Below are 25,743 nucleotides of genomic sequence, written 5' to 3'. Positions count from 1 at the left end.
GACTCTTATCTTTATAAGAGAAGCAACACGGCAACAAACAAGGAGGCCGGAAAATTGCAGAAAAAAAAAGAAGACGACGTTCAGCTCAAAATCAAAGAAGACAGCGACGACGGTTCAAGATTTATTTTTATTTTCTTCTCAATTATTTTATTTTGCTAGCACGATGTTTATGATTTTAACGATGAAATTTATTTACATAATCATGTCTAGCTAAATTTTTAGCTGAGGCTAAGGATGAAACTTTTAATAAGATTGTAGTATTTATTTTTCAACTGGACTTGGGCCCAGCCTGTCAACCACAAAAGCTCCACTGTCACCTACATATGCGAGTAAAAAAAAAAAAAAAAAGTTTATTATTAGTTCCTGTGGTTGGCTTAAATTATAAAAAACTCCATGTTGTATCAAAATTAATTCAGAAACTACTATGGTTGGCTTAATTTACAAATCGTTCACTGGAGTCAAATTTCGTTAAATTTTTTGAAAGATTCCGTTAGGCACCACGTCAGCACCAATAATATGGTGAAATCGGTAGCCACCCCTTTTATTTTTTCATTTTTTTTTAAATAAATTTTTAAGTTTTATTTATTTATATTTTTAATATATTTATATTTTTCTATTAAGAGTGACACGTGTTGCCATATTATTGGTGCTGGCGTAGTGCTTAATAGAATATATCCAAATTTTTAATAGAATTTGACTAGGGGAGCGATTTGTAAATTAAGCTAACCACATGGATATATGAATTAATTTTGATACTACAAGAAGTGATTTGTAATTAATAGGGACCAATGGTGCAATTTGTTATTTTTTTTTTAAAAAAAACAAAACCCTTCTAAGCGATTTGTAAAACAGTGACATGTGTCGCCATATTATTGGTGCTGACATAATGCTTAACGGAATCTGTCAAAATTTTTAACGAAATTTGACTCGGAGAGCGATTTGTAAATTAGGCCAACCATAGAGATATCTGAATTAACTTTGATACTATTGAGAGTGATTTGTAATTTAGGTCAACAATAGGAACTAATGGTGCAATTTTTTTCAAAAAAAAAAAAAAAAAACGTTCTAAGCGATTTGTAAAACAATAAAACCTGTCACCATATTATTCGTGCTGATGTGGTGCTTATTGAAATCTGTCAAAAATTTTAACGAAATTTGATTCGGGGAGCGATTTGTAAATTAGGCCAACTACAGGGATATCTGAATTAATTTTGATACTATATGGAGTGATTTGTAATTTAGGTCAACAATAGGGACCAATGGTGCAATTTTTCCAAAACAAAAAACAAAAAATAAAACCCTTCTAAGCAAGAGTTAGATAAAAAAATTTCAGAATTCTTAATGTATTTTATTATGTATAATTCTTTAAATGACAACTATTTTTCCTACTAATATTTATCATTCTAGCATTCATTGTCTCGGTATTTACCATATTTAATTACATTTTAAAAATAATAAATTAAATAGTGTTGTGATAAAATCACAACAATTTAATTTGAAAAGATTCAAAAGAATAGCGAAAATTTAATCTATCCTACAAAGTAGAAAGGAGAGAAATTTCCTACAAACCTGCCCATGTATTTGGCATATCTCACATATTTTTATCACACCTGCTCATGTATTTGGTGTCTGAAAAATGTCCATACGCAAAAACACCTAAACTTTCTATATTTATAATCTTCTATCCCAAAGTATATATGCATATATATCATCCTGAATGCACCGACCAAGGACTTTTGCCAAGAATTTGCCTACTCTCTGTCCAAGTAGTTGCACTAGAAAATTCTACAGCTCTCGCATGCATTTCCAGACGCCAGAAACGTTAAGGCAGACGATCTCGCACGTAAATTCATTCTGGTTGTGGTGTTATTTCTTGTGTCGACAATGGCCACAATTATAAAGAGGCTAAGGAAACTAAATCTTTTTTTTTTTTTAAACGAAATTTAAAGGTTCAAGGAAGGTTCCTTGAATGTTTTTAGGAATTTAATTCACTTTCTTATACGCGTAATTGGTGTATATAATAATATAAAGAGAGATGCAAATTTGTACGTTGAACAAGCCTCTAGCTTCCAAGTACCGTACCATCCTTTGGTAAATGGGAATTAGAAACACACATTCTTGTTTGATCTCGATCATGTTCTTCAGGAGGAGGATGAGAAGCCTTTCGTATGCTGAAATGATGGGGATCCTTGTGTTGTTGATGAGTTTTAGCAGCAAGCTTGTTGAGGGTGCAAGGCCTTTGGATGACATGAAGCCACCAACACTTGGTGCAAACAAGGTCTTCTCTCAGCAAGATCGGGTAAATGTATCGCCTTCTGCTCCTGATCATTGCACCTACATCCCCAAACCGCCTGGTGATGGACCACCTTGCAACAAATGAAGAAAATGGAGCTTTTGTTTTGCCTTGTAAATTTGTTAAAAAAGTACTTCACTTATAATCTTTGATTTTTTATTACTTTTTTCAATTAAGTACTCAACCTTTAAAAATTATCAATTTAAAGTATTCATCTTTCAATTTTGGCCATCCGTTAGAATTTTCAATTAAACCCTGTCAAAATCTCCAAAATACCCCCCCGTTTTTTTTAGGAAAAGAAAATTACAAAGATTTTGGTATTGGTCAGAATTTAAAGGAATTTACAAAAATCCATATGCCTGAATCTTTGAACATTTTTGTAAAATTATTTTTTACAAAAAAAAAAAAAAAAAAATACAGGGGTATTTTGAGAATTTTGATAGGATTTAATGAAAAATTCTAACATAATGTTTAAATTGAAAAAATTGAAAGATGGATACCCTAAGTTGATATTTTTTAAAGTTTGAGTACTCCATTGCAAAAATAATGAAAGATCAGGAGTTATAAGTGAAGTTTTACATAAATTTTTTCTAGGATAGAAAAGCAAGATGACTCGATGATCCATATGTTATCCTTTCATATTTGATACCAAATCTTTCATTTTCTGCCGGCATTTCTTTTAGAGCTCTCAAGATTTTTAATCATATAAAGTTAGTTTAGGAAAAGATTGTAAAATAGTCTATGTAATGTTAATGAATTGCAAATAACCCTCTAAGGTTTAAAAAGTGATCAAAATCTGTATGTGATAAGCAAAAAAAATACAAATAAATTCTTGGACGCGTCCCTCCTTTATCAAGTCGGATGAATATGTCAATCTGGATTGTCTTCCACGCAGCCAATCTATATTTATTTTGGAGATGATACATGTATTACAAGTGCATAACACCGATGCATATTGGGTGTGGGTTCCCCCAATATACCTTGGTGTTGTGCACTTGGATTGTGAAATCCTCTTTATTTAAAGAGAAATGAAGCAGAGATAATCTATTTTACGGTCAAGATTTTATTTTGTTGCATCTAAAGACATATATAATGCCACATCATTTAAAATATATAAATATATAAAATTTATAAATTTTAATATGAGCCATCAATAAATGAAACCCGCCAAGAATTGGAACAAGCAAAAGCCAGATCCCCTCAAGTTTTATACACTTTGGAGCCCAAATAGCCAAAGCAGGCCCATCACTGGACTTGGGCCCGGCCTGTCAATCGCACGGGCTCCAACGACACCGCCTATAAAAGGTCACAAACCATTTATATAGGAAGTGGCTTAATATAAATATAATAATAAATGAAAAAAAACCGGTAACAATCGAAGACAAGCAACGCAAGGGAGAGCGCCAGAGCGAAGGAAGGGAAGGGAAAAGGGAAGCATTAATTAAAGTCCAGATATTAAATAGTTACACTCTATTGCCATTATTATTATCTAATGGGATTATTCCGGAGTCGGTGAAAGAGAAAGTTGGTGGTTGGCTGGAAATGGAAGCATAAATACTGACTGCGAAGGGATTCGAAAGCTTCCCTGAAAACGAAAAGAAAAGGACTAGAACAGAAAAGAGAAGAAGTTTTAGGGTTTGTGAGAACAGCCTTGAAGAGACGCAATCGGTGGAGAGGCAAACCTGGGGAGCAAGAGCTCTGGGCTTAGGCGGTGTTTGTGTTGCGCGGATTGGCTGCTGCGCTTCTGGCGGGACTCTCCTCCTAGTATGGAGAACATGGACGTGGATTCAAATCTCGAATCGAGCCATCTAGAGCCCCGGGACCGAATCCTGCAGGTGTGCTTTCCGCTAGATTTTCTGAAATTCCCTTTTGATTCCTTGATTTTTATTTTGGTAATCGGCGTTGAATTTTGATGATGTTTTGTGAAGCTGTGGATATAGGTTTAATGCATGATTTGGCTCTTTTTGTTTCCATATAAGTTGTTTTTCTATTAGTCCTGGTAATTTTTTTTTTTTTTTTGGTCTTTTTTGTTCATTGGGTTGCGCAAATGTAGGAATATAAAGAAATTAATTGATGAATGTTAGGATTTTAGTTAGTTTAAATACGTGGAGTGTTTTTCTGATACAACAAAAATGGCTTATATGGAGACCGGAGAATTACTTTAGGAAATGCGTCCTTCTATTCTTAGTTTGATGAATGTAATTTTTTTTTTTTTTTTTGACGGTTGAATTTAGAATGTTGTTGAGAAGGTTTAGTATTAAATACGAAATATTATTTGGGTTATGAGTATTTTTTATTTTTACATTTATTCATTTTATACCAGAGGCTTGCTGTACTTGGAATTCCCGGGGATCGTCTCCAACCTGGGTTAGTTGCATTTGTCAAGAATGACAAGAGCCGCATACCAGAGCTGGTGTCTGCTATATTGCCTACAGATGAGGAAGTGAGGGAACTCAGGGAAGCACCCCGAGAAGCTAAGCCAGGTTCTAAGAAAGCTTCCACTAGAGCCAAAAAACGATTCCGGGAGAGCATGGAGTGGTTAAAATGGTTGATGTTCGAGGGTGAACCTGCTGCTGCCCTGAGGCACCTCTCCAAAATGAGTGTTGGCCAGCGTGGTGTTTGTGGCGCTGTTTGGGGAAACAATGATGTAGCATACAGATGTCGGACTTGTGAACACGACCCGACATGTGCAATTTGTGTTCCTTGTTTTCAGAACGGGAACCACAAGGACCACGATTATTCTATTATCTATACGGGTGGCGGTTGCTGTGATTGTGGGGATATTACGGCATGGAAACGTGAGGGCTTCTGCTCAAAGCATAAAGGTGCAGAACAAATACGACCCCTTCCGGAGGAACTTGCAAAATCTGTGGGCCCAATCCTTAATGCTCTCTTCATTTGTTGGAAAGAGAAGTTATTGCTTGCAGAAACTACTTCCCAAGAAAATTCTAGAGCAGTTGATCGTAATGGAGAGCGAATGGAGGTTGCAAATGAGCTAACATTAATGGTGGTTGAGATGCTTTTAGAGTTTTGCAAGTATAGTGAGAGTTTGCTCAGTTTTGTTTCTAGGATTGCCTTTTCTTCTGTTGGCTTATTGGAAAATCTGGTGAGGGCAGAGAGGTTTTTGAGAGAAGACGTTGTGAAGAAGCTCAGTGACTTGCTTCTGAAACTACTTGGAGAACCTCTTTTCAAATATGAATTTGCTAAAGTATTTTTGAGCTACTATCCAACTGTTGTAAATGATGTCATAAAAGAGGGCACTGATAATTCTTTCAAGAAATATCCTCTACTGTCCAATTTCTCTGTGCAAATCTTGACTGTGCCTACTCTAACACCGCGTCTTGTGAAGGAAATGAACCTACTGGCCATTCTGTTGGAATGTTTGGGAGACATTTTTGTTTCGTGTGCTGGTGAAGAAGGTCGTTTACAGGTAATGCATTTTTGTTTCTACTTTGCAAGCTGGTGGAATTAATGATACCTGTTAAATCATACATGGAGATAATTATTGCCTTAGAAAATTAATTTTTTGATAATTATTTCCCTTCTAAACAGCAGAAATATTTCTGTGTTTTTGAAATATATTCTATTCTTTTCTTAGGAGATAGAATTCCCCCCTCTTCATTCAATTATCAAAAAAAAAAAGAATACCCCTTCTTCATTTCCACTCTTTATAAAAAGATTGTTGATGAATTATTCCTTTGCAGGTTGCTAAGTGGGGAAATTTGTATGACACAACCATTCGTGTGGTTGAAGATATTCGGTTTGTTATGAGCCATGCAGCAGTGGCCAAATACATGACCCATGACCAGAAAAATATATCAAGAACTTGGATGAGACTTTTAGCTTTTGTGCAAGGGATGAACCCTCAAAAGAGAGAAACAGGCCTCCATATAGAAGAAGATAACGAGAATATCTTTTTTTCTCCTTTTGCTTTATGTAATTCTATTGCTAATATTAATTCTCTCTTAGTGGATGGGGCGTTTTCAGCTGCTAGTAGTGAAGAGACGGGTGGTGAAGTTCTTTCTAACACATATAAGGAAGATGTGGTTGATGCGGATGGCCTAAGACATGCAAAAGTAGGACGGTTATCTGAGGAAAGCTCTGCATGTAGTGCAACATGGAGGAGCAGTGCCTTGACTTGTGCTTCAGAGGTGGTTGAGTTTAAACCTGATGCCATCTCTTATCTCTTAATTCCACCGTCTGTCAAGTGGTTAATGTATGAGTGTCTGAGGGCTATCGACAATTGGTTGGTTGTTGATAGCACGTCAGGGGCTGCTCTTAATGAATTATCTCCAAATAGTAGCAGTAATCCTATTCCTGGTAGCAATTTTTCAGCATTGAAGGAAACATTATCTAAGATTAGAAAAGGCAAATATATATTTCGCAGAAATTCAAGTTCAACTGAAGATCATGGTAGGCAATGCTCTTCACATGTAAATAGTGGTTTGGGTATGTTTTTAGAATTGGAGAATGGAAAAGGCAAAGACAATAAACTAATGACCAGTGGTGAAATTGATACTGTTAATACCTGCTGCCCGGCTTGGTCTAATGAGAGTCTGATGGAGGGTGATACCATGGACATAGATGCATTACGTGTTTTGAGTTTATCTGATTGGCCAAATATAAGTTACAATGTTAGTTCACAGGATATATCCATTCACATTCCATTGCACCGGTTACTTTCCTTGCTGTTGCAGAAGGCATTGAGAAGATGTTTTGGTGAATCTGCAGTGCCAAACATGAGTAATGATAGTTCTACTAATTCATTATCCACAAGCTGCATTGATTTCTTTCAACATGTTCTTGGGGGCTGCCACCCATTTGGGTTCTCTGCCTTTGTTATGGAGCATCTGTTACGGGTGAGGGTATTTTGTGCTGAGGTTCATGCTGGAATGTGGAGGAAGAATGGTGATGCTGCCCTGTATTCTTGTGAATGGTATCGTTCAGTTCGGTGGTTAGTAAATCATGCATTATGATAAACGTATGCATGAGATAATAGGAATTTTTTTTTTCTCTTTCCTTTTCTCTCTTTTATTTTTTTGGGAAGAGAGGTGGAGTTGCAATGTGATATGATATGTTGAGTATACATTTGTGAGTGTAAAAAGAAAAAAGAGTTCTTTATTAGAAAGATGTCACAAGTTTGAGTAGTTAATATGTCATAGTTAGACCTAAATCCATAGGCTTAAGCTTTTGGGTTGAGTAGTGTCCCAACATGCTGTATTATGATCGACTGAAATACTCCCCTAGGTCTCAATCGCCCTAACAAGATAAATGTCTTTCTGATAGTAAATCATGCAATGTGATAAATGTCTTTTTGATAGTTTCATGCTGCAGGTCTGGACAGGGTATAGAGCTTGATCTATTTCTGCTGCAGTGCTGTGCTGCATTGGCTCCACCTGATCTTTTCATCAATAGAATTATTGAACGCTTTGGGCTATCAAACTACCTTTCTCTGAATCTTGAACGCTCTAATGAGTATGTGCTCATCTCCTTAATCTCCCTATTTGGTATTACAATTTTGAGCTGTCAGACTTGAATGCTTTATCTCTATCTGGTATTACAATTGTACTCTGTTAGTACCATCAGGTACCGCACCTTTTATTGATGTACAGATATCCTGTACAACTTTTCCCTTGGAATTTTTTTTCCATCATCTGTTGAAGTCTTTGCATCCAAATACTGTTGGTTGGTGTACACTACTACATTGTAGGATTTATGTAAATAATATTCTTACTTTATATCACCTTGAAATTGTCCTCATGATTGTAACCTTTTCTACCTTGAGACGCTTCATAAGGAGACTTATTCCATATTTGATTTATGTTAATCTCTTCATAAAAGTACACTTGTTTTCAGGTATGAACCGGTTCTGGTGCAGGAAATGCTCACTCTTATTATTCAGATTGTAAACGAAAGGCGATTTTGCGGGCTAACTACAGCTGAAAGTTTAAAAAGAGAGTTAATTTCCAAGTTAGCCATTGGAGATGCTACTCGTAGTCAATTGGTTAAATCTCTCCCTCGTGACCTCTCCAAATTTAACCAGCTTCAGGAAATTTTGGATACTGTTGCTGCTTATTCCAATCCATCTGGCTTTAATCAGGTTTCTTTTGTTCCCAAAACCTGTTAGTGTTTCTGAGTTGACACGCACTGGTCCTGATATTTTTTCTGTATCTCAGGGTATGTATTCACTGCGTTGGACATTTTGGAAAGAACTGGATTTGTACCATCCTCGTTGGAATCCAAGGGATTTGCAAATTGCAGAAGAAAGATACTTTCGCTTCTGTAGTGTCTCCCCATTGACCAGTCAGCTGCCCAGGTGGACTAAAATTTATCCTCCTCTCAAAGAGATAGCTAGAGTAGCCACTTGTAAGGCAGTCCTTCAAATTATCCGTGCAGTGCTGTTCTATGCCATTTTCACTGATAAAGGGAGTGAATCACGTGCTCCTCATGGTGTACTTCTTACTGCATTACATTTACTCTCGTTAGCATTAGATATCTGTTATCAGCAGAGAGCATCTAGTGACTGGTCACTTTCGAGTAAGGATGTGGTTCCCATCCTAGCTTTTTCTGGTGAAGAAATTTGGGAGGGATTGAATTATGGTGCTGGTGAACAAAGCTTGTTGTCACTTCTTGTTTTTTTGATGAGGATGGAGAAGAATGAAAATGTCGACAACTTTTTCGACTCAAGCAGTTGCAACCTTTCTTCCCTGATTGCAAGTATATTGAAGAAGTTTGCTGAAATTGATTCTGGATGTATGGCCAAATTGCAACAACTTGCACCCGAAGTGGTCAATGACATTTCACAATCCAAACCCAGTAGTGATACAAATATCTCAGGGTCAGCTTCTGATAGTGAGAAACGGAAGGCAAAAGCTCGAGAGAGACAGGCTGCCATCTTGGTGAGATTTATTTTATTTCTCTTGTACGGATTTCTTCTTGCGACTTTGCAAGAGAATGGGAAAACTAATTTGTATGCTCATATTGAGATGAATGGGATCTAGCCGGAGATGCTCTATTTGAACAGTACATTTAGTACGAGAATTCCTTGTTCCATATTTTGTTGAGCTGGCTATTTTCCTAGATGTAAAAGGAGATAGTTTGTCTGGTTCTATTTGTCACCTGAGTGTATCCCTTCTCCATGCTGACCCCCTGGGTGGTTCACATTTTCCCCAGAAATTATCATAGCTATTTTTTTTTATTTATAAAAACTGAACCTACCATGATTTGGCTGTATCAGTTATTCTTTGATTGCACCAAATTAAGTTGTTCCCAGTTACGAATTAACTTTTAGGTTTGTTATGCAGGAAAAAATGAGAGCTGAGCAATCAAAGTTTTTGGCAAGCATAGATTCTGCTGTGGATGAAGGTCCAAAATCTGGACAAGGAGTGAGTAGCTCTGATGTTGGAAATGATTCAGAAGAGACAGCAGAAGTTGTTTGCTCCCTTTGCCATGATCCTGATTCCAAAGATCCCATGTCATTCCTGATTCTTCTGCAGGTAAGCAACCACTTGGTGTCTATGCTGTACCCTGCAAGGTTTCCTATTGCTGAATAATTGTCCTGCTATCAACTGATGTATACCATTTGTAACTTAAGTGAAAATTGATGGTATACATTTTTTTTGTTGTTGGAACAAGAAATCTAGGCTTGTGAGTTTCGTTGACAGAGGTCCGCCGTCATGGGATCAAATTTGCCGGTTAGAGAAGGAGCATGTTTCTGCTAGCACAGACAAGGTGACTGATCAATCTGGAATAAGCACCTCATCAGGTGGTTCGGGATTGATTTCATCATCCCCATCAGCACAGTTGGTTCAGAATGCAGTCAATGAATACTCTTATTATGGACAACCTGAGGAAGTCGATGCTTTTGTAGATATTGTCAAGGCTTGGTTCCCTGCAGCGAGGGATATTCAAGTGCCACGCGCATCCAGTGATGGAAGGGAGAGGACTGTATATTCCATGGAGACGGTGGAACAAGATATGTACTTCTGCATACGTAGAGAAATGCTTGATACTTTGCTGCATTCAAATTTTCCAGAGGAGGATAATAAACTTTCTACTGCTGAAGGGAGTTCAGAAAGAAGGAAAGATGCTGAATCTGTCTTGCTTGGAAAGTACATAGCTGCTCTTTCAAGAGAGATGAAAGGAAGTCCTTCTGCATCTCAAGATGCTCGTAAGGATAAGGCTTCAGTAGAATCTACTTCAAAGTGTCCAGCATATGATGGATTTGGCCCTTCAGATGGTGATGGAGTTCATATTTCTTCCTGTGGGCATGCTTTGCATCAGGGATGTCTTGATCGCTATTTATCTTCATTGAAGGAGAGGTAAGCCATTATCTATATAAAAAAAAAAAAAAAGGAGAGGTAAGCCATTGGAAATTGGAATTTCATACTATTGTCACCTTTTATGGTTTTGGATCTTCTTGATTGCTTTTTCTCTTAATTTTATTTATTTATTTTTTCTTATCTTTGAAATAGTGGAGTTGAAAATTGAAATATGCCAAATTTTCACAAGTAATATGCCAGATCTTTTTTGTCATGGTTTTGGTGTTGGAATCTTTAAATGCCTTCCCCTTTTTTCCTAGATCGCATATTATGCGTTTTTTTCTTGGTATAACCTCAAATGTGTTTCAAACTACTTCATGCAATTTCTATTTATAACTTTTTTTTCTTTATAAGTAATCGAATTATCATTAAAAGCGTAAGGCGCCCTAGGAACAAAGAACGTATACAAAAGAAAACACCTAACTAGCTAGAAGGAGAAAAAAGAAGAAAGAAATCATGATAACTAAGTTTTAAAGAGGAAACAAATGCAGCAGTCCAAAGATACAATTTCTATATAATTATAAATTATTATCACAAGTCGTGGAGTATTTGGAGAGAAATGAATCGTGAGCTTTTGAGGATAGAGACCAATGTTGGTGCTTCTTAAATCCTTTTTCCTGAGATCTCTTATAGATTGGGCTTTTGCTCATGTTCCAAACTTCTCTTCAAGGAATTTGGTAGATCTGATTGGTTTTCTAGATTGTAATAGTAGCTAGTTCTTTGGTGCTCTTGATTCTCTCGTATAGCAGCTAGTTCTTTGGTGCTCTTGATTCTCTTGTATACTCTTCGTATATGAGGAATTTCTTTTTTCTTCAATAAAATTATTGTTATTCATAAAAAAAAAAGTCATACTACCCTTTTAATTAGGAGCAAGGAATATGGCTCTTGAGTGTCTTAGCTTGTACGCTTAATCTTTATATTAGATTCTGCATTTATAAATAAGGGTTAATAACACTTAATCCCCTTCAATTACCACTTATTTACGTTTGCAGAGTTTTTAATTTCTTGCACTTTTGTTTTCTCTTTTTAGGTGCACTTTTGTATACTTTCTGTGTACTTTAGTTGCACCTTTCTGCGCTTTTTAATGATATGATATTATTTTTCAAAAAAAAGAAAAAAAGAAAATTATCACTTGTCACACCAATCGTGCCCTTTAACTACCAATCGTTCGCAAAAAAAAAAAAAACCTTCCGTTAGTCGAGTGCTTTAAATCAGACGGAAAAAAAAATGTAGATGTGACAGGCACATGCTCATTTTAACATAAAATGACAGAAATACCCTTAGTTTAGAAATTAAATACCCTAAGAATTAAACAATTTCAAGATAAAAGAAATAGAAAATATATTAGAAATCTTAAAATTTGAAAACAAAAAAGGGTGGTTAACCACCCTTGGGGGTGGTGGCCAAACCACCCTTGGGGGTGGTGACCAAACCACCCCCAAGTGATTCTAGGTGGCTCATCCACCCCCCATGTGTTTCGTGGGTGACAGAGCCACCCCCATGTGATTCAAGGAGTGGTCGAGCCACCTCCCATGTGATTGGTGGGTGGCCGAGGGGTGATTCTGTGAAATAGAAAGTAGTTTTGAAGTTTTTTTTTTTTTTTTTTTTTAATTTTTATTTTATTTGAGGGCATTTTCGTAGTTACACAGAAAAAAGATCATGTGCATCTCACGTGTGTTTTGTTGAGCTGGCCTAACGGAAGGCTCAAAGATCACATGCATTTCACATCGTAGGGGCAATGTGTAAATAAGTGGTAGTTGATGGAGGGTAAATGTAATTAACCCTATAAATAAATATTGCTTTATTGAAGCCTTAAATGTATGTCAAACTAGTTTGTGGTATTTCCATGAAATCGGAATTGTAAGCCTGGAAGCAGGAAATAGGCTTTAGAGTGTCTTGCCTTGTATGCTTAAGCTTTGTGATAAAGCTTTGAACTGACGTATCCTTGAAGATGCATGTGTTTATTCACATGGACATGGATATATTATATGGGCACTAGGACAGACAGATATGTGAGGGATAGTTTTGTTGCGACTGTTTTGTAGTTCATTCAGCATGTTTTTATCCTTCTATGCTATGATGTAGAGAAGAATGAAAAATAGTAAAAAAGATAGTGAAAATAATAAATTTCAAAAACTATGTAAAAATTTTTCTTTTGACATATAGATCAATAGTTATATGACAATATTATCTTTTAATGAATTTCTTACAGTTAAATTAGTGACTTGAAAATATAACTAAAGATAGGTCACTTGGTCATATGACAAGTCAAGGTTTAAAATGATGTAGAAGGTGCACCAGCAGGTTGTGGACCATGGTCCAAAGTGTAAAATGATGTAAAAGGTGCACCAGCAGGTTGTAAACCATGGTCCTAGTGAGATAATCTATTGAATTTTATTGCCTGTGGGCATGTCATAACCACCTTGCCGTTTTGGCAAGTATCAAGGCAAGCCTCGACAACACATTTGAAAATCTCAAGTTTGTCTTCTGATTTTTATTTATTTTTTGCTTATAATCTAGATACTTTTGCTTATATTATCACTTTTTATTGGAGAATTGCAATTAAAAAAAATGTTAAATGAAACCTATTAGTGTTTGAAAGGACTTTTGGTGATTCTATGGATTTGTTGCGATGGTTGGAAGAGATATTTATAGGTTTATTGTAACCAGTGTTGTGAAGGAGAGAACTTTGGCTTGTTTGATTATGTAAAGTGCCTAAGATATTGTCTGACATTGGTCTTTTTATTTTTTATTTTTACATTTTTAACCCAGATCTGTCAGAAGAATTGTTTTCGAAGGAGGACATATCGTGGACCCAGCTCTGGTAAATGCTCCCACTGTCTTTTATTTTCTACAGTTGATAAAGAATCACCATTTTGATCTTTCATGTACTCCTTTTGTTAGGGAGAGTTTCTCTGCCCCGTATGTCGTCGACTCGCAAATTCTGTCATGCCTGCTTTACCTGGGGATTTCAAAGATGGTTGGGAGCAGTCTGTAAGTTCAACTGTGAGTTACTCATGTGCTGCTGGCCCTTCAGCCACATCATCTGAAGAAATTAATTCACTTCGCATTCAGCAAGCCTTGGCTCTCTTGCAATCTGCAGCCAATGTGGTTGGGAAGGGTGGAATTCTTAAAGCTTTCCCCCTGCAGGGAAATGGAAGAATGAGGTCAAATCTTGAGTCTGTTCGTCAGGTGCTCGCTAAAATGTATCATCCAAACAAACAGGATAAGTTATCGGAGTCTGAAAGGGTAAGCCACTCGATGCTTATGTGGGACACTCTTAAGTACTCCCTCATAACAATGGAAATTGCTGCACGTTGTGGAAGGACTCATATGACTCCAAATTATGGCCTTAGTGCCATGTATGAGGAACTCAAATCTTCCAGTGGATTCATATTGTCCTTGTTGCTTAAAAATGTCCAAAACACACGAAGTAAGAATGCTCTTCATGTGCTTCAAAGATTTAGAGGTATTCAGCTTTTTGCAGAGTCTATTTGCTCTGGTATATCTTTAGGCTATGCCAGTAGCACTTCTGGACAAGGTACAGTTTTTTAACTTTTCTGCCTTTGCTTATCTTGTGAGTTATCATTGCTTCTGTATGTTTCTTTCGAGCTTTCTACAGAGTTTTTATTTTCTTAGGTTCCTATTAGGTCAGGCATAGAACTTGTGCACTGTAAGTGTGTTTTGTAGGGAGAAGTGGAAGGACGGATAAGGATGAGAGTACAATGGAGAGTGGATTGCCATTTTCTCTTGTTTGTAGGGTAGAAAAAAGGAAGGAGCAGGGGATGGATGGACTTTGTCCAACCAGTCCCACCATATTTCATCCTCCCAAAATGGGAGAAAAAGAGGAGAAAATGGCTTGAATTAGTGGTTTGACAATTTTACCTCTGTAATTTATCAAAAACAATTTCAAACAAGGGTAATTTAATACAAAATACTTTTCATCCTCCCACCTTTCCATCCTCGTACTAAACACTTGTAATGAAAAATGACAATCTCTTCCGTTCTTTCCCCCTCATTCCTACAAAAAACAGATATAAGGTTGCATTTAAAAGATGTAGCATAACAAAAATGTTGATTTGAGTCATATGCGGATTTATTCTTGATTTTTGGGTAGGAAATTTGCTTAGCACTTGTTTATGATGATTAAAATATCTTCTTAAAGATAATACAGTGGCTAGTTGGAGTTTTGGAGGTCAGACCATGTTGCAATTATGAGTCAGATGAAAATAGATGCTTTAGGAACTTCCTACCCATCCCACAGAAGGCAGTTGGAGATGAGGATTGCTGCTGTTTAAGCATGGTTCTTTTGCTTTGCAATTAATTAAACAAATTGCTTGAGAAAAGGGTAGCAGTTCAAAAGTGTATTGACAACAGAGACCTTTTTTCTTTTTCTTTTTCTTTTTTTTCATTTTTAGGGAAGTTGATTATCAATCTCTAGGAACTTCAATAAATTCTATGAATTTACATGCTGATATCATTGTTTCTATGCTTCACAGGTAATATTTTGGGTATCTTGAAGCATCTTGAGATGAAAGAATCCTTTCCTGATACTCAATTTTGGAATCGAGCTTCTGATCCTGTCCTTTCTGGTGACCCTTTTTCATCATTGATGTGGGTCCTCTTTTGTCTTCCATACCCATTTCTATCATGCAAAGAATCCATGTTATCCCTTGTGCATGTCTTCTATGCCGTCTCTATAGTGCAGGTGTGTTAGCAGCACTTAATTCTTTTTACTAATAAATCCAATTTACCATCACTAGTCTAGTTTCCTGATCCTGATAATTGGAATGCAGGCTATAATTACATATTGTGGGTTACATCACTGCAAGACGAGTGAACTAGGATTTAATGATTGCCTGATTTCTGACATCTCCAAAGTTTTGGGGGATTCTGGATGTGCCCAGCAATATTTTGTTTCACATTATATTGGCCCATCTAGTAATATTAGGGATACAATTCGTAGTTTGAGTTTCCCTTATCTGCGGAGGTGTGCACTGCTGTGGAAACTACTCAACGCTTCTGCCCCAGCACCTTTTTATGATAGGGATAATGTGTATGATAGATCATCTATTGCCATCAATGACATGATGGATATCACTGATGGTTCGTTGATCGAGTTCAATGAAATTCAACAGCTGGAGAACTTGTTTAAGATTCCACTGCTAGATGTTGTTTTAAAGGACAAAGCTCTGCGTTCTCTAGCTTCAAAATGGTTTTATCATTTCTGTGAGCAGTTCGAAGTTCGTTGTTTTGGACGTGTAAAGCATGTTACCCCTGCAATTCCATTTAAGTTAATGCATCTTCCCCATGTTTACCAGGATGTCTTGCAGAGGTTTGTTTTTAACTTTTCCACTTCAGATATGCTTACAGAATGTCCTTGTCCTCTTGAAAATCTCCATTTTTAAAAAATATATTTTTTAATCAGGTTGATAAAACAGCGTTGCCCTGACTGCAAATCTATCCTTACTGAGCCCGCATTATGCCTTCTGTGTGGTAGATTATGCTCTCCAAGCTGGAAGTCATGCTGCAGGTTCTTGTGTTCCTCCCATCCTCATAGTTGTTTTTTTTGTTTTTTTTTTTTAATAAATAATGTAAATTCATTCAAAGCGCAGAATCCATAGAGAAAGAACATAAAGCTAAAAATTCAGAAAAAGTAGAAACAAATAGAGTATTTCAAGTCACTCTCCATGTATACAGGGTTTGTAACACCAACTTCTTTAAATCGAGTAAACCATTCTCACAATCGTCAAAGCTGCGTGCATTCCACTCTTGCCATAGACACCACGTCAAAGCTAAAGAAGCATACTCCACATCTCTGTTATAACCTCACAATGAAGGATTAAGTGATCAATGGACTCTCCACAAGTCTTACACACACAACACCACTCAATAATAATAATATTCATCTTACGTAAGTTATCCTTGGTTAACATTTTTCCTAGAGTTGCCACTTTCAGGAGAACCTTAACTTTCCAAATACTCTTCCAAGAAAAAGTGTACCATACAGGAGTAGACAATACCTGATTGTAAGACTTCACTTCAAATGACTTCCTTTCCGATGGGATCCAACAAATTGTGTCATCGCCTCCATACCTTACTTTTTGAGAGTAAAACAACCCAAAAAATCGAGAGACTGCTTTCACCTCCCAATCATGCACAGGTTGAGTAAACAGAATATTCCAATGAAGGTTATCATTTTGGATCTGAATATTCTCCTCCACCAATGCATCCTTACCACATGCAATAGTGAAAATTATGGAAAGAGGATCTTCAAAGGTAGTTCCCCACACTACACATCATGCCAAAACAACACTTTTAAACCATCACCTACTTCATATCGCACATGATCTGCAAAACCAGCCCGCCCCCTCCTTATACGTCTCCACACTCCCACTCCATAGGGTTCCCCTACGTCCTTGGAACACCAACCACCCCTCATAGTACCATATTTGATGTCCACCACCCTCCTCCAAAATGAACTCCTTTCCATAGCAAACCTCCATAACCACTTACCTAGCAATGCTCGATTAAACTGAAGCATGTTTCTCACCCCTAACCCCTCTGAGTCCTTCGGAGTACATACCTTTGACCAATTCGCTAGGTGAAACTTAAATTTATCACCAATACCTACCCAAAGAAAATCCGTCTGAAGTTTTTTCAAATGATTAGCCACTCCCACTGGAAGAGGGAAGATGAACAAATAATATGTGGAAAAGTTCGTAATATTATTACTTTTAATCAAGCCTTATTGGGGAAGTGGATTTGGAGGTTCTCTCAGGAGCGCAATGCTTTGTGGAGATCGGTGATTGAGGTGAAGTATGAGAGTGTGAGGGGAGGTTGGTGTTCTTTACCGGTTTCGGGTCCTTATGGTGTCAGTGTTTGGAAGTTTATTCGAAGGGGGTGGGATAATGTTGCCAAGTATTTGCATTTTGAGGTGGGTGATGGGTCTCATATTTGCTTTTGGCATGATTTATGGTGTGGGGACAAGCCTCTCAAGCTCTGTTATCCAGCTTTGTAATGTATTGCGCGTTCTCCTGATGCTTGGGTGGTGGATAATTTGTCTGTGGTAGGAGGCGTGGTTCATTGGAATGTTCTCTTTACGCGCTATGCTCAGGTTTGGGAGGTGGAGATGGTGATGTCCTTCTATGAACAGTTATATTCTACTCGGGTTTGGCATGGGGAGGGTGATAGGGTGGTGTGGAATCTTTCCAAGAGGAGGAATTTTGAAGTGAAAACTTTCTACAAAGCATTAGTTTGTCACGAGGCGGCTTCTTTTCCTTGGAAGGGTATATGGCGTGTTAAAGCTTCGAAGCGGGTGGCGTTCTTTGTTTGGACAGCGGCTTTAGGAAAGATTTTAACTCATGACAATTTACGTAGGCGTGGTATTGTGGTGGTAGAGTGGTGTGTTATGTGTAAAAAGCACTTCTTCTTCATTGTGATGTGGCACGGGTTGTTTGGAGTTCTTTTTATAGCCTGTTCGGGGTGGAGTGGGTTATGCCTAGTAGTATCTTGGATTTATTGAGTGGTTGGAGCACTTTGCTGGGTCGTGGTCATGTTCTTCGTATTTGGAAGTAGGTTCGTTCATGTGTTTTGTGGGGCTTGTGGCGTGAGAGAAATTCTAGGCTTTTTGAGGATATGGAGGTTTCGGTTGGAGCTCTTTGTAGAAATGTGCTTAAAATGTTATATCTTTGGGTGTCGGTGCATAGCTCGGGTAGTATGTTCGCTGATTTTTTACTTTCTTGTTCGTTTCTTTCCTCTGTTTAAGGGCTCTTTTGTATACTTCATGTGTACTAGGGTTGCGCCCCTCTGCGCTTTTTAATAAATTCTTACTTATCAAAAAAAAAAGTTAGAAAGAGTGCTTTTGATCAACGTTAACCTACCACCCTTTGATAAATACTACCTCTTTCTACCCACCAATATATTCTCCATCTTCTCAATAATGCTACTTCAAATAGTGGAAGCCTTCTATTAAACACCCAAAGGAAGACCCAAATACTTTATTGGCAATGAAACCACACCACATCCAAGAATGCTAGCCAAGCCCTCCACATCGCCTACTGGAACAATCTCAGACTTGGACAAATTTATTTTCATCCCCAATACCATTTGAAAACAAAGCAACAAGCATCTCATGTTTCGGAATTGTTCAACACTAGGCTCACAAAAAAGCAATGTGTCATCTGCAAATAACAAATGTGACACTATCTTTTCCTCCTAATTTCTCGAATTCACAAAGAAACCAAAAAGAAGCCCGCTCTCGACCGTTGCAGACAACATCCTACTTAAAGCCTCATCACCACCACAATCAATAAAGAAGACAAAGGATCCCTCTGTCGTAGTCCCTTGTGAACTACTAAAAAACCCCGAAGGTGACCCATTAATGATAATGAAAAAACGGACACCAATACACCATGGAATCTCCAACATAGTCATCAAACCAACTAGATCATCCCAAAGACCTCTTCTTTCAATATCATCGTTAGGCCCGTAAACACCCGTAAATGCCCATTCAAAATTCTTTGTAACACATCTGAAAGCACATGCTATCACATACCTCTCCACACACTCGATCTTCTCAACCAATCTCATGTCCCACATTAACAAGATATCTCTTGATTCCACCCTCGACCCCAGATACAACCAAACAACATGAATACACCCCCATACGCTACGAACCATCTCCCTACTAAGAACCTCCAAGTTTCTCAAAAGTACAAAATTTCCGCTGTTACATATCATGTTTCTCAAAAGTTTTTAAACTTTTGTGGTTCATGCTGAACATTTGATCTCAATGTCACATGTTTACATGCTTATGCTTTATCAACTAACTGGAAGTTCGGTTATATTTTATTCTTTTAAAGCCAAAGTGGATGTCAGGCTCATGCAATGGCCTGTGGTGCTGGTACTGGAGTGTTCCTATTGATCAGGGTATGCTTTATACCTGAACTAGTTTATTTGTAGGAGGCTCAAAAAGTCTCTCCATAGTTCTATTTCTTCTTTTTCTTACCTTGAGCTTTTTCTTTTGAGTTGATAACTGATAAATCATATTCTTTGTTATGATAGAGGACAACAATCCTGCTACAGAGATCTGCACGCCAGGCTCCTTGGCCATCACCTTACTTGGATGCTTTTGGTGAAGAGGTAAATTTTCTTGCTTTTGTTGTTTTCTTTGTGTCTTGATGAACCCATATTTTCTTGTCCCTTTGAAGGGATTCTTCTTCTGTTCATTTTTCTTCCTCAAAAGGTTTTTTTGTCCATACCAAAAATAAAAAATTCTCAAAACAATAACGCTTTCTTTTTAAATTTCCTCACTTAGACTTAAGTTACAATTGATTGATTGGACGCCAAAGTTTTAAAGTTTTCTGTCTGAGGTTTTGATTTGTTTATAGAAAACCCACATGCTGATTTCAAGTCTATTCAGTTTCTTGCCCTTGGAAAAGATATAGATAATAAACTGTTAACATTCACCTAATTCCATGAAAATGCTGCAATCTTTTTATAGAAAATTAGTCAGGATTTTGAAGTGTTTTAGATATCACTGCTGAAAACTGAAGTACTTGTTTTAAGTTTTCTAGCCTTCTGCCAGCTTTGTTGTAAGTTTTGTGCCTTTAATGTGTACATGAACATATGTAGGATTTTTCTGCTAGCTATTTATACTTTTTTTCCCCCATTTCGCAGGATATTGACATGCATAGAGGGAAGCCATTGTACTTGAATGAGGAACGCTATGCTGCTCTAACTTACATGGTGAAGAGAGCATTTCTTTTGTTTTTTTAGGGTCTTGTGATTATTTTAGTTTTATCATTTTAGCTTGAGAAAGGGTCTTTTGCTTTGTTTATACGTATGGACATTTCCTACAATGACCCATTTACCTGAACTTAAAGATGTATTCCTACTTAAGTTACCTTCTTTTTTTTTGTTGCCTTTTGTTCAAATTTGTTTTCAGTTTTCTTTTTTTTTTTTGGTAATTATTAAGTAATATTTTTGTTATTTAATTCTACTTGACAGGTCGCTTCCCATGGCCTTGATCGGAGTTCTAAGGTTCTTCACCAAACTACTATCGGTTCTTTCTTCATGGTGTAGTTTGGATTTCATGCTTTTGGTTCTCGAGAAGGTCGGTGTCATGCATTTTCTTTTTTCATGATCTTGCTTCAGTGCATGTATGTCTCTGGTCTATTATTGATGCTGAATATCTGAGTTTTTCAGACTGTTGAATTTTGAATGAGATCTATAAGGAGTGGAAAGTGTTCCTGCATAAGCTGTATATATCTGATAGCGGCAATTTATTAAGAATCTTGGACTTTGGCATGGTGTTGTACATACAGCTCATTCAGGTCAGTTTGCTATAGTTGTATTTTGTGGCATTTGCCTCATAACTTATTTATGTTCAGGTTCCAGTCTGCTTAGAGCGTATCCTCTTTGATATATTCTTTATTCAACTTTAATTAAATGGTAATAAACTAAAAGTAAAGTTTTAAATTGGATATGTACTAGGAAAGGATTCTCAAGGTCCTTGAAAAGGAGGTGTTACTACTTGAAGGCAGGATCTGTATGGATCAAGTTTTGTCAATTAGGGTTGATTTCCCCTGAAAATCTTCAATCTTCATTTATCTTGCACTATTAGTTATTGGGTTATATCTCACTAAAAGCTTTTTACTTCTTTCTTTTCTCTCCTATCTCTCTCTTTCTCTTCCCCCCCCAAAAAAATAAATAAATAAAATAAAATAACAGAGTGTATACTCCGCATTGCAAAAAATTGTTCACCCTTTCCCTCAATCAGCAGAGTTATTGTATTTAATCTTCTTGTCTATTGGTCTGGAAACCACTCTGCCCTTGGTTCTTTTTCCACTCTCAAAATGGAAATTTATATTTATGATGCTTGGATCAGATTTATCATGAGAAAATCCTCAGAAGAAATTTGCATTTTCACAATGGAATATGATAAGTGAGATTGGGATTTATACTCTTCTGTCCAAATTAATGATTCATCCGAGTTGACTTAACATTGATATCAACAACCTTAACCTAATGGGTATCGTGGGCATCCCTGATTCGCTATGACCAGAGATGGTATTGACACTGTCTGGCACTTGGTTGAGATGGACCCTGTTCTTTGTCTAATTGCCCCGTCTTTCCTGGTAAAAGTTCTATGCTCGTTTTTTACCACCTTTTCGTGGTTAACACTGATGAATCATGAGAATCTGGCTTGCACATTACAGTGTTTAGGGTTTTGTTCCTGAGGGTTGAATCTAATGCTTTGGATGGTAGATAAACTTTATTCACAAGTCACATTTCATTAATTGGCCATAGGAAGCTTCCAATTTAATGAACATGTGTTTGAGAATTTTAACTTTCTTTCCTCCTTTTCATGTGGTCTGTGAGATGTGTCATCGTTGCTGAGAGTCACCTGTGTACTATTTATTTCTTTTTCTGTGACAGATTATTTCCTGCCACTGCCTGTTATTTGCGGAAAAACTATTCTTCTTTGTACGATGGATTAATGTTTTGCCTTGTACTCATTTACTTACATGTATTTTATTGCAGATACTTTCGTAGTCCTGGTCCACAAGGGGAAATTTTGACTCCTACGGTGGATTTGGGTGCTGCTCATGGTTGTGCAGTTCTTCACAACGCTTTTGAGGACCTAGCTGTGATATCCCACCCCTATCTACTGGGTCTTTCATCAAGCAGGGGGAAAATATGTCCTCATATCCATGGTGAGCTGCTGCTCTGCTCCCAGTATATTGTGGAAATCTACATTCTTCGTTCCTGTTTCCTTTTTTCTGTTTTTACTTTTGAAAACAGTCACACCAGTTCCCGTAAGCAGTTGTAATTCCTTTTATAGATGAGTATCTTGTACATAAAAATGCAATCCATTACTTATTCATCTGTTTATTATACTGATTTCTTGTGCCTTTTTTAAACTAGACCCCTTTTTCTTTTTCTTTTTCTTTTTAATTCCTATTTATTATTATTACGTATTATATTTTATAGTAGCATATAACCTGCTATTATATAATATATATATATATATATATATATATATATATATATATATATATATATATATATATATACCCTTAAAATTGATAACCACCGTACACTCAGCAAAAGTTCCTTCATTGTGGAGCTCTACCACTATATATCCTATTCCTACTTTCCATCTCTCCTATGCTTTGATGTTCATATAACTCTGTGGCTAGATGATATAAGTTCCACTATCCTTCCTTACCATTAGACATTAGTTTTCTCAATTAGGTTCCACAACCTTGAACAAATACAAGGATGATACAAAAATTCAAAACATTTAGGTCTGAGAAAAGTATACATAGTCCTCTCAAATTACCACTCTATTGCCTATGTGCCCTCCAAATTATTATTTGTGTCAATGTCCCTTTAAACTCAACAAAAAGACAAAAATAACCTTACAATTTTTTCATTAAGACGAATGTCCTAATAAATTTGAAGGGAGTAGTATGTATAGTGTATTTTTTCTCTTTTTTAAGTGTTCTTCTTGGTCCTTTCACCCGCTTATAAGCCATAAGCCTAAAAGGAAAATGGTTCCAATTTTAGTTGTTTTTATGGAACATAAAATTCTAGTTTGTAGTGAGATTGTGCTGGATCCCTCCATCTTGTTTGGGATCCTAATATATTATATATAGATCCCCGTTGTGTACGATTTTAATTTGCATTTAGATCATTTTGGTTTCTAAATACAAACTACAAGTTCAGATAGTCTTGCCTTTTACTTGTGAGTTACTTTGATTACCATAAGTCGAGATCCACGGCCGTGGGGACTTGAATTGCCTCCAACATTCCCAACTCGGCCACTCATGTTCTTCCCCGGCTGCGAAGCAGTGCTTGATTTTATCATTTTAGAGTAAGTCAACATATTCTTTTCAAATTATCATTCAATTCACAACATTAACAATATTTTGATAGTTTAAGAGAAATATTGTTAATGTTCTTTCAAATGACAAAATTACTCTTAATAAAATATAATAATAATAATTCAAAAAAAAAAACTAAAACTAAAAAAAAAAAAAAATTATAAAAGAAATACATAAAAACCAAGGGTGGCCAAATTTGAAAATTAAAAGAAAAATTAAAAAGATTTTCATATTTTTTTAAAAAAAAAAAAAAAAATTAATATTTTTGGGTAGAACTTGAAATTTTTTTTTATTATCATTATTTTTTATAGGGGTATTTTTGTGTTAGCCTTGTGGGGGTACATTAACAATGTTTTGGTAGTTTGGGGAGACATTATCCTAATTGAAAGTTTGGAGAGAGGAGGAGACATTGTCAATTGAGTGGTAGTTTGAGGGAGGATACGTGACATTTTCCCTTCATTTAATAAAGACAAATTTTCTCCAAATTAGGTTGAAGGAAATTCTTCCAACCTAGTCTATTAAATTGACATGTGTCTAAAATGCATGTGATTCTTACATGAATTTTTAAAATGTAGGTGATACATTTTGGACACACGTCAATTTAATAAACTAAGTTTGGAAAAAATTCCTCCAACTTAATTTGGAGAAAAACTTTATTTTTTTGATGGTAATATTATTCAGAACGTTTAGAATAATACTTTTGCTTGTAAAAAGAAGTCTGCCTTTAGACTTTAACCTATGCTTTTATACTAAAGCTATGTTTAATCCATAGACATATTATTTTGTTGAATAATTTATAATTGTCACCTACATATTATTTTAACTAATTATATTATTGGCATGTTAACTTATGTAAGCGTTTTAATAATGTTATCAAATAATCAATGTGTATGTTATAAATTAAATCTTATCAATGATTTGATATTCTTTTATCCATTTAATTGGTGTTATTATTGTACCATAAATAATAATTATAATTAAGCCACTTGAGCTTGCCACTTATCACAATTTTAAGCACCTTAAAATGCCACTTGTCAAAATTTTAGACAACCTAAGTCTTCATTCTTTTATATATATGTATATATATATATATATACATAATGGGGGAAAATGCACAATACTTTCCGGGTTTTCAAAATGCTCTTTGAATTTTAAACTTTGTCAACAACAATCTAATTTTAAAATTTGACAATAACAATCTTGGGTTCTAGTCGTTTTCCCATTAGATTCATTCATTACTTTTTGTATCAATTTCTTGACGGAAACTATTTAAAATGTCATATACATTTTTAAAAGATTATAAAGAACAATAAAAAAAAATTATTTAAAAAAAAATTAAGAGTGGTTAGACCATCATTCTAAAAGTTTTAAGGGATGGTCGGATCACTCCAAGCCTCCCTAAAAGTGGGTTAACCACACCTTCAATGGCTTTAGGATGTGGTTTGACCACCTTCCAAGGTAGGCCAACCCCTTTGAAGGGGACAAAAAATATGACCAAAGAACCTAATTGAAAATCGACCAACATCCAATACTATTATTATAAAATTTGAAACCTACATATATATATATATATATATATATATATTGAAAACGACCTCCCTTGTTTACGTCTTATCAAATTTGTTTCCATTGCCGTTAGTTTTCTTTTTTTCTTTTTGGGAATTAGAGCAATTTTCCTTATTTTTTCTATGATCAATTTTAGTTGGACAGTGAATGGCACCTGAAAAGACTTGACTACGTTAAATTGACTATAATACCACAGAGGAAAAGGAGATCAAAAGAACAAAGATGGGCCAATCTCAACAACCATAAATTTTCAAAACAACGAGTAGAACAGCATCAAGAATAAAGCGACGAGGGAAGGATGTGCTGGCTGCATGACTCTTTTTTCTTTTTTTTCTTTTTTTTTTTCTTTTTTTATGGGAAGCCCCTTCAAAGTAGGGTTATTTCATGTATCCACTCTTATCTGGCAAACCTCAAACCCTTACAAAGTACTCCCTTCACACAGATTAAATAAGATTCTAACTTCGCCAGCAGACTAGGCCCCAAGAAATTATTTGTACTCATGAAATTCAAACTTTAAACCCGGATGCCACCAAAACTCAGGTCCTTACCACTTGAACAAACCCCTTGAAATTAATATGACTTGTTTCTCTAATAGACAGAACCGCATGGATATGGGTTGGTCAAGCTTCTTGGATATGGGCGAAGCAATATTATAGTTCGGAGAGAAATA

General features: G+C 36.2%; 1 protein-coding gene across 2 annotated transcripts; it reads left to right on the top strand.

Annotated features, from left to right (window-relative positions):
• Window positions 1-3,686: 3,686 nt before the first annotated feature.
• LOC133872642 (E3 ubiquitin-protein ligase PRT6) lies at window positions 3,687-22,521 on the top strand. Of its 2 annotated transcripts, none has more exons than XM_062310222.1 (19): window positions 3,687-4,128; window positions 4,617-5,723; window positions 5,998-7,229; window positions 7,628-7,768; window positions 8,150-8,393; window positions 8,470-9,192; window positions 9,598-9,789; window positions 9,929-10,614; window positions 13,387-13,438; window positions 13,519-14,155; window positions 15,114-15,322; window positions 15,411-15,949; window positions 16,043-16,147; window positions 19,479-19,545; window positions 19,681-19,758; window positions 20,296-20,364; window positions 20,626-20,731; window positions 20,824-20,951; window positions 22,162-22,521. In XM_062310222.1, the coding sequence occupies exons 1-17, from the start codon at window positions 4,060-4,062 to the stop codon at window positions 20,698-20,700; spliced, it is 6,225 nt and encodes a 2,074-aa protein (XP_062166206.1). In that variant the 5' UTR covers window positions 3,687-4,059; the 3' UTR covers window positions 20,701-20,731; window positions 20,824-20,951; window positions 22,162-22,521. The 2 variants fall into 2 exon arrangements, with proteins under 2 accessions (XP_062166206.1, XP_062166205.1); XM_062310221.1 differs by having other exon boundaries at window positions 5,998-7,247.
• The last annotated feature ends 3,222 nt before the right edge of the window (window positions 22,522-25,743 follow it).

Source organism: Alnus glutinosa, chromosome 7 (genome assembly GCF_958979055.1).
Source record: "Alnus glutinosa chromosome 7, dhAlnGlut1.1, whole genome shotgun sequence".
NCBI classification, from domain to species: Eukaryota; Viridiplantae; Streptophyta; class Magnoliopsida; order Fagales; family Betulaceae; genus Alnus; species Alnus glutinosa.
The sequence above is the reverse complement of the archived record's forward strand: the minus strand, read 5'-3'. Positions and strand labels throughout refer to the sequence as shown.

What these genes read in the sequence shown, in the direction of transcription:
- LOC133872642 (XM_062310221.1), top strand. Translation starts at nt 4,060, where the DNA reads ATGGAGAACATGGACGTGGATTCAAATCTCGAATCGAGCCATCTAGAG. An exon ending in ATGCCGTCTCTATAGTGCAG is followed by an intron (nt 15,323 to 15,410) that starts GTGTGTTAGCAG and finishes ATTGGAATGCAG; the next exon opens with GCTATAATTACATATTGTGG. An exon ending in GAGTGTTCCTATTGATCAGG is followed by an intron (nt 19,546 to 19,680) that starts GTATGCTTTATA and finishes TTGTTATGATAG; the next exon opens with AGGACAACAATCCTGCTACA.